The 8,840-nt window shown below is 38.7% G+C and overlaps 1 protein-coding gene across 1 annotated transcript; it reads left to right on the forward strand.

Moving 5' to 3' along the window:
- The first annotated feature begins 2,971 nt into the window (after positions 1–2,971).
- On the forward strand, positions 2,972–7,221 carry LOC117825643 (THAP domain-containing protein 5-like). The gene is made up of 5 exons (XM_034701557.1): positions 2,972–3,187; positions 4,572–4,755; positions 5,699–6,477; positions 6,565–6,751; positions 6,864–7,221. The coding sequence occupies exons 1-5, from the start codon at positions 3,114–3,116 to the stop codon at positions 6,981–6,983; spliced, it is 1,344 nt and encodes a 447-aa protein (XP_034557448.1). The 5' UTR covers positions 2,972–3,113; the 3' UTR covers positions 6,984–7,221.
- The last annotated feature ends 1,619 nt before the right edge of the window (positions 7,222–8,840 follow it).

Genomic DNA, 8,840 nt, shown 5'->3' on the forward strand with positions numbered 1-8,840 from the left:
CAAGCTGTCATTTTTTTATTTCTTTCAGAGTGTTGCAAAAAAAACATTCTTCACATTTCAATTTACAAACAATAATTCATTACAACAGTTATATACTGAAATCAAACTTGCCTTTTGTTTAGACAAAAGCAGAACTCTCATTTTATTTGATTTGTTTTTACTCCTTCAGACTTCCCCCGTCTCCTCTCTTGATAAAAGAAAAACTTAAACTGTAAAATCCAGACTGAATACAACTTGGCCAAAAATGGAATCAGGGAGCACAGAGAACACTCCAACATACATTCAATAGTTTTATAGAAAAATAGGTTCTTGATGAAACTAACAAAAGTGTGGACTGATGATATGTGTAAACAGTCTAAAAACTACAATACACATTAAACTCTGATTTGAAATTATTAACATGGCTATTATTTACAGACATATTTTTAACAGTAAGTAATTAAATAAGATTGAGGAACTGAATGGTCTATTTAAATAAAAACTATATATATATATGTATATATATATATATATATAGTAGGAGTAGTGTCTGCAGAAGAGTTGGGGATATGGGCTGAGATTTGTGCCACTAGAAACTGAAATAGTTTTTTTATTTATTATTGAATTTAAAGCTGCTGTGAGGAACTTTTGTTTTGTATTGATTCTGGCGCCCCCTTGTGGACAAAGTGATACCTCTTATCTCTTGTCCTATACATGCAAAAGTAGTCTTCAACAGAAACCTCTCCCTGTTGTCTTTTAACAGTCAACTTTATCAGGCAATGTGATTATTTTCCATGAAAACAGTCAAATAAAGGCTGTTTCTGAAGCGAGATGTCCATCATCTGGTCTAAAACCTACCCCCTCAGGGCGGTTTCAGGCATTAAAAATGACTACAGAGAAGGTGTCAGTGTTGTTGCTGATGGTCTTGTTTCCTATTGAAGGTCATAAAGAGGCATCGGTATCATTTTCAGTCTGTTTCTCAGCCAGTTCAAAACTCCTCACAGAGCCTTTAAGGAAAATAGAGCGTTGAATTATCAAGTTGGTTAAATACAATTTCAAAGCAAATTAATTCAGTTTCCAAACATTAATTTCAATTTCAAATCATACTTTTCAAATTCAATATTATTATTTAATTTCAGTTTCTAGTGGCACAAATCTCAGCCCATGTGGGGAAAGGAAGGAGAGGCACCCTACTGCAGGCAAGATGGCGCCGCCACAACATCCACACCGGAAGTCCATACCGGAAGTCCATACCGGAAGTGATTCTTTAACCCCCTCTCTACCCAATGCCGGATGCTTCGAACTGGAAGTTTCTTCTTCGTGTAGCGTATTGATTGCATTAGTCTGTCGCTGCTAAATCAATTAGCAGAAAGCTAATTGTGATAGAGAGAGTGAGTGAGAGAGATCCCGCTGTGTATGAAGAACAGAATAATGTAGAGTGTTAGTGTGTGTGGGGGGAGGGGAGGGGATGAGAAGGAAAAGACTGTAAGTAAGAGGGAAAATACACTCAAGCTGTACACAGAGATCTATATTCACCACAAAAACAACAGAGGCTCCCCAGAAATGTGTACTGTACATCTATCATCAGTGGCTGACAGTGGTGCCTCAAGTTGAAATATTTTAGTCCTAATATTTTATGTTGATTTGGAGTTTGTAATAGCAAAAGTGCATTGTTCTTTTTCAAGTACAACATTATCAATACAAAAGGGTTAAGACATCATACATATAACATTAAAAGAACATAAAATAAAGTATAATTCTACATTTCAAGTAGGGGTTGGATGGAAAGAAACAGTAGCTATGTATACATTTGCAGTTTTTCTAGTCATTCTAATTGAAGGTTCCAACTTCAATGTTTTCATGGACGCCAAATAAAGTGATCTTGTTAAGACATTGGTGTACATGCATCAAGCATTCAATCTGAATAAAACTGTTTGACAAGCTCAGAGTGTTTACACCCATCTAATGTCTCAAAATAGAAGGAGAAACCATTCCCTCCGTTTGTTCTTGTGGTTAATGAACACCCCTGTCACTGTATCATTGTAACGTGTTACAAATTATGTTAAAAAAGAAACAGTCACCACACACCTCTACATTTTCCTCCTCCACTCGCCCCTGCACCATAGATAACATTCTGCTCTTCTCTCGTGACTGTGGATCTACTCTGGATCTGTATTTCATTCATTCATTAATCTATACATGTGATCACATAGGCAGACAGCATGCAAGGTAATTTGGAACAAACACTACAGCAAACTGTACTGAGGTACAGTCAGGCTAACACAACATAAAATAGCATATGACCCAGACAAAACAAGAGAGGCATATGCAGATGTCATCACGGCAGCATCATAATCAGCTTTAAGTATTTCAACACACACTCGGAACAAAAGGCTGTGCATGGCTGAGACGTTAACACTATAACTTAGTGATTCGTGCAGGCTTCTAAGTAACTTCTCAAAACAGTAAATTCTCAACAGCCTATACACTTTTGGAGTCAATCAACTAGTCAATAATACTGATACGATTAAAATGTAAGTGCAAAAAAGTTCATAGAATTACGCGTAAACCTACGTGTTTTTGAAGGCTTTTATTTTGCGTTCACGTTCCTGTTTTTCAAGGCTTTTATTTTTGTAACTTTCGGTATTGACTTCCGGTGTGGGTGTTATTGCAACGTTTTTAGCTTTGTAACTTCCGGTATGGACTTCCGGTATGGACTTCCGGTGTGGATGTTGTGGCGGCGCCATCTTGCCTGCAGTAGGGTACTCTTGAAAGGAAGAGCCATGTCATCTTTATGTCTATGAGCTCGACTATGCCTGTTTTTAAAAAGTAGAGGATTTACAGTTTCAATAATGTGTATTATTGTGTAAAAACATCAAATTAAATGTTAGTATTAAAGGAAATGAACTGTAGGAAGTGTAAACATCTATTTAAACTGGAGGTAAACACTGCTGCGTGCGACGTCTGCGCATTACAGTCGCGTTTATATGACGTCACAAGCACGAACAGCTGATCCCCCAGTCGTCAACTATGCGCCAGGAGTTGACAACACAGCACGAGTTTCACCTTGTTGTGAGCCGAGTTTAGACACGAAGACATCCTCCACATCAACAACACCACCATCCCTCTGAGAGATGCCGAAGTACTGCTCAGCCCTGAACTGCAAGAATGACTCTGGAAACGGACACGACAGGAAAAGCTTCTATAAGTGAGCTTCTTCTTTTAAACTCTGTTTGTTAACTTCACTGCTCTGATGGGGCTCGTGGACGCGTCACCTCACTTGATGCAGCTTGATCCTGTTTGATGAGTCACTCTTCATAGACGTGGACTTTACAGAGGTTTAGCTGACTGAAATGAACAACTATTTGTTGAATAGTAACATTATCTGTTGTTTTTATGTTGATTTTAAACATGTTTGTCATCTTACTCTGACCTTTGTGCCAGTCTGATTCAGCCCTGATTGAATCATGCTTTGTCAATGTAAACCAGTCTGATGACTTCAGCTTTATTGAGATGCAAATTAATGTCAAGATCTACACTAACCTGCCTTTAAGCCTCCTATTATCCTTGGTGTCAATTCAATTAATTAATGACTAACATCATTTTTTTGGCTTCATATTTCATGACTTTTCCTAATTCCTATTTTTTATTTTCTTTTTATTGAACATTATACCATATACTTTTACAAATGCATTATCTTTAACTTAAACATGTCACTCGTAGACTTCCTCAGTCTTTTACTTTAAATCAAAATAAAGTGACCGTACCTTTTCATGTGCACAATTAGGACATAGTGGTTATTTACATTCTGCCATGTATTTTAGCCAGTTCTACTTTTCCTAATTTAATGGGGACAACTGGGAAAACCTGTTGGCACAGTTAGAAAGGTCATAATTCTTCTTTATCAGTGTTATTGAGGATGGCAGTGAGTGGCGAAGTCGTGGAAGTAGACTTATGCCTCTTCTACCCTGCCCTTAATGTCTGCAAAATAAGAGGACACTATAATTCACATCAGGTTGGTTTAACACCACTACAGACAAAGTATGAACTTAAAGTAATACCTCTCTAACAGATCAGATTAAAACAATACTATTGTGGAAGCAGCATATGGCACATCTATGGTAGTGGATCATACAGGACCACCTAGTCTGTTTGGAAATATGAAATCTAGAGTTATTATTATGGGAAGCAGTATCCAGTATATTTCTCCAGAAGCTGGAACATTTGTTGTAACTATACGTACTCAGCAATCATGATTTATGTGGGATTTTATCTTTAAATGAGCACAACTGGAAGCTTTATGTTCAAATTAAAAACAGTAGACACCTCTTTAAAACATACAACTCTTAAATATTAGAAAAGTTTGCAATGTAAATGTAATTACACTCATTTGGGACTCTTAATCAACCAGGATTAGGTTTCACCACACTGCACAAACAGGGTGTAAAGCTAAAATGTGATGAGTCCACAGAGTCAGTCAGTAACCTGATCACTGCATCATCTCCAGGTCTCTGATTTCTAACTCAATGAGTCATTTTATTAAGCCTGAGTGTTGCAAGTGTCTCACATTTATATTTCTCTCTGTGTTCCAGGTTCCCCCTGCAGGACCCGGTGCGTCTGCAGCAGTGGCTGAGGAACATGGGCCGTGAAAACTGGACTCCCTCTCGACACCAGTATATTTGCCACGAACATTTTGCACCTTCGTGCTTCAAGGTGCGATGGGGGATACGTTACCTGGAGAGTGATGCTGTACCGACGATCTTCCAAGAGGCAGAGGTAAAAACAAAATATACCTTTTAAAAGTGTTCTCTTTGATTTCAGGGACGCACAAGGATAGCATTGTTACAGATTTACAAAACTAGCATGCAGGACACTGGATAAGTGTCTTTTTATCTCGGCAACAAAAAACATGAAGTATACAGACACCTCTCAGAGGAGGGAGATCGAAACACGCCAGTGGCAGCAGCCCCGTCTATGCCAGGAGAAAATTAAAAAATACACAACCAATAGACAATAGACTCAAAGATAACATCGGCAAGGATATCTCTATGTAATCATTTTATCTGTCATCACAGCGGTGCTGGATAAACATTCTAGGACACATGACAATCAAACCAAAAAGACTACCATTGGTTTATTTACATAACGGTGTTTTTTATTTATATATACTTGCGGCAGTCAGTGACGTAAAGCAAAACCTCTGGTGCATATTTTAATATTCATCATAGGGGTGGTGCTTGTATCCCTTTTGAGGCACCTAGATGACTGGCAGGCCACTGAGGACCGGCATGTGAAGGCCGCCAGCCCCAGCATATGACGCGACGTAGGCGTGGCATGACGCTCTTTCGCTAGTGGCATGTCATCTGGCATGTTTCAATCTTGGTGCTGCTGTCTCACAGTGTGAGTGTTTTAAGCAATATGCAAAAAAAGGAAGTTTAAAGTTTCTCTTTTTTTCTTTGAAGGGGAAACCAATTTCCCTTCATCATTCTCTCTTCTACCTGATTTGGGGAAAATTGTTCAAATGAAGTCTTCTACAATAAATAACAAAAACATTTTGTAACAATATATATTTATTTTGCACCCTAACAGATTTGTGGAAGTATTGTCTCTACAGAGTAAACACTGCCTGTGCTTTGATCTGTCATGAGAAGATTTATAGTGTTAGTTGGAGTGTTTGCATCTCTTTCATTTAAACTGTTGCTTCTGCTTCTTTTTCCAGAAACGGAAAGCCTCAGATGCGGATGAAAAGAATACAAAACGTTTCAGAGCTGAAGGCAATCAAAGCATAACGGCATCAGATGACAGGACAGCGGCTGTGGACGCTGTAGATGTGGGAAGTCCTCTGCACACCCTGCACCTGTATGAGATCACTGTTGACCCGGCGCAGCAGAGAGAAACCGGCCTGGTGGAGATGAGTGATGTTGGAGAACCTCACTGTTCTCTCCAGACTGAATCAGTGAACCAGTTTCAAATGAAGGCAAACTTCCCTTTAACTTTGTTCCAGACAGTAGATGATCTGAGTAACAGTGGAGGGAACACAGAGGTGGTGGTGATGTCCGAATGCTCGGCCGGTGAAGGGCAAGATGAGCTTGTGAATGGAATCACTGCTGCCATGTTAACTCAGGGCCACAGGCTGGTCGTGAATAACTCAGATGAGACAGTGGCCTCTCTCCGTGTTGAAGATGTGACTCACACCACAGAGGAGTTCTCAGACATCCATGACGGCAACGAAACTCAAGTCATCGCCTACTTTGAGACGATACCGAACGTTTTCCCCAGTGAGTTATCCACTCGCTTCGCCCTCTCTCCTGACACAGTGCTGTCGTCCGCTCTCAGCTCCAAACCCATCACATCCACTCTGCCGATAGTGTCCAAACACACGCCGCCTTCTCCCACGTCTCTCGTCCTCACAATGCAGAGACTGGACACCGAAGAGGGAGATGACCAGTCTGAGGAGGAGAGTGGGGACCTGCAGGATCACCAGCTGGAGGAGCACTGGTGAGGACAAATGTTTGTGCTTTCACTCTCTTAACTTTCTTTTTCTATTAGACAGCTTTTATAATATTTCAATGTATCCATGAACAGCTACCACAAGAACAGTTTGAGTAAGGAGCAGCTGGAGGCGATCGTGGTGGAGCTGCAGAAGAAGGTGAAAGTGCTGCAGCAGCGACACAGACGACACCTGGAGAAACTTCTGGGACTGGAGAACACGGTGAGCCAGCTGAGACAGAACAACCTGCTGAATGAAGAGAGACTGCAGCTGCTGGAGAGGGTGAGAAGATCTTTAGTGTTCTATAATCAATGATTTCATTTCCACAGACAAGTTTCTTTTAGTCTGATTATATTCTGATGTTTTATTCCCTCCTCTTCTTGGTCTCTCTCAGGCGTACATACAGACCAGTACAGCCGTGTCAGACGTAGGTGAGGCTGTGGCCATCATCTACGAGGAGGAGGACGGTGCATTCTTGTACACACCACTGAACAACTCGACTGAAAAGCTGTGAGGCCTGACTGACTGCTCGTCCCATCTGTGTGACACGGCTAACGCTGTAGAGAACAAAACCCCTACATGAATTCTGTTTTCTTCTCCTTTAACTTCACACAAACATGAATGAGTAATGTGGGAGAAATGATGAATGTGTTTTTTATGATTTACTCCCTCTCCCCCATCTTTCCTGTCTTCAACCACTTTTTGAATGTCTTTGTTTGGAATAATGTCAAAATAAAATTAAACAACTTCTATTTGTGTTCGTGCGTCATCTCTGCAGTCAAAAACAAACATCTTGAGCGTCAGATTCTTCCTCATTACTGATAGATCTGATCATGTATTTCAATAGAAGAGCAAATGACTCAACACAGAGATCACACTGTTGAGTGACAGTAAATATATCACTGGTGTCAGGTTCAGTTCAAGTAAGGATGGAGCGTGTTGCTGCAGAGTGAGTTTTAGCACAGCTGTCAGTTCAGCTTATAGCTACTATAAATAAACAGCTTTACTGTTTGTGTCAGTATTGAGTCTAGTCGACATGTTTATTTGTTGTTAATGTTATTTATTTAAAGAGACAGGAAAGTGTCATGAAAATGAAACCCCATGTTTACTGAGCAATCTGGAAAACTTCTGAGTAACACCTGGAATCAGTCTTTTGCTGAAGTTCAAGGTTTTTTGGAGTTCTTGATTTTTATTTATTTAAATTAAAAAAATAGTTCTGCTCATTTTTTTAGCAGGTGTCAAAAGTATTCACATTCACATATTCTCAAGTAGAAGTATAGATACTAGGGTTAAAAAAGACTTCTGTAGACGTTGAAGTATCAACTCAAGCTTTTTACTCAAGTAAAAGTATAAAAGTACTAGTTTCAAAACTAACTACAAAGTAATGTAAGGGGGAAAAAATGCCATCAAGGACAAAAGCTTAGGCTGCGCCACAGGGGTCTATAGTGCACGACCCCACCTCCCAAAAAAAGACATTTTTCTAAAGGCCATGGTAACACTTTATATTAACTACACACTTTTAAGCATTAATTAATACTTAACTCATCATCTGTAAAGCATTGTTCATACATTAATACTCATTTATATATCATGTACAAACACAGTTATAAATGTTTTATTATTCATGAATATGACTCTCTATAATGTGTTAACTAACTCTTTGTTCATACTTTATAAATGAGCTATTATGGTCATTATAAAGCAGTTATAAACACATTTACAGGTTATGATTCTGACATTTAGTAAGGGTTAGTGAACACCTTATTACATAGCAAATTATGATTAATTAAGGTAGTCACAAAAGACTTATAAGCTGCTTGTTCATGGTTTTGTGAGCTGATCAAGAGTGAGGACCTTTTATGCTTATATTTCATATGTCATATTTTATTTGAGTTTTTCCACTGTGAGCACTTTAAGTTTGAGAGATTTTCTTTTTCAGTTGCAGAGTATTTTAAGTTCATATGAAGAGTTATTTTGATAAACGCGGTTTTATACAGAGGTTGTTTCCTTTTAATAAACACAAGTTTAAGTACATGTGTTGTGTCTGTTTCATTATTCTGTTGAATCAATATCTGTGACTTCTGTGTTTTAAGGTGCTGCTGGTCTTAAATCTCATTAATGAATGTTTTGTAAAGCATAAAAAGTCCTCACTTTAGATCAGCTCACAAAACCATGAACAAGCAGCTTATAAGTCCTTTGTGACTACCTTGATTAATCATAATTTACTATGTAATAAGGTGTTCACTAACCCTTAATAAATGTTAGAATCATAACCTGTAAATGTGTTTATAACTGCTTTATAATGACCATAATAGCTCATTTGTATTTGGTGAATCCATAATTTATAAAGTATGAACAAAGAGTTAGTTAA

Source organism: Notolabrus celidotus, chromosome 14 (genome assembly GCF_009762535.1).
Source record: "Notolabrus celidotus isolate fNotCel1 chromosome 14, fNotCel1.pri, whole genome shotgun sequence".
Lineage (NCBI taxonomy): Eukaryota > Metazoa > Chordata > Actinopteri > Labriformes > Labridae > Notolabrus > Notolabrus celidotus.

Excerpts from the sequence above, each read along its gene's own strand:
- LOC117825643 (XM_034701557.1), top strand. The coding sequence starts at position 3,114 with ATGCCGAAGTACTGCTCAGCCCTGAACTGCAAGAATGACTCTGGAAAC. Across the intron at positions 3,188-4,571 it reads GACAGGAAAAGCTTCTATAA|GTTCCCCCTGCAGGACCCGG; the intron begins GTGAGCTTCTTC and ends TCTGTGTTCCAG. Across the intron at positions 6,752-6,863 it reads GACTGCAGCTGCTGGAGAGG|GCGTACATACAGACCAGTAC; the intron begins GTGAGAAGATCT and ends GGTCTCTCTCAG.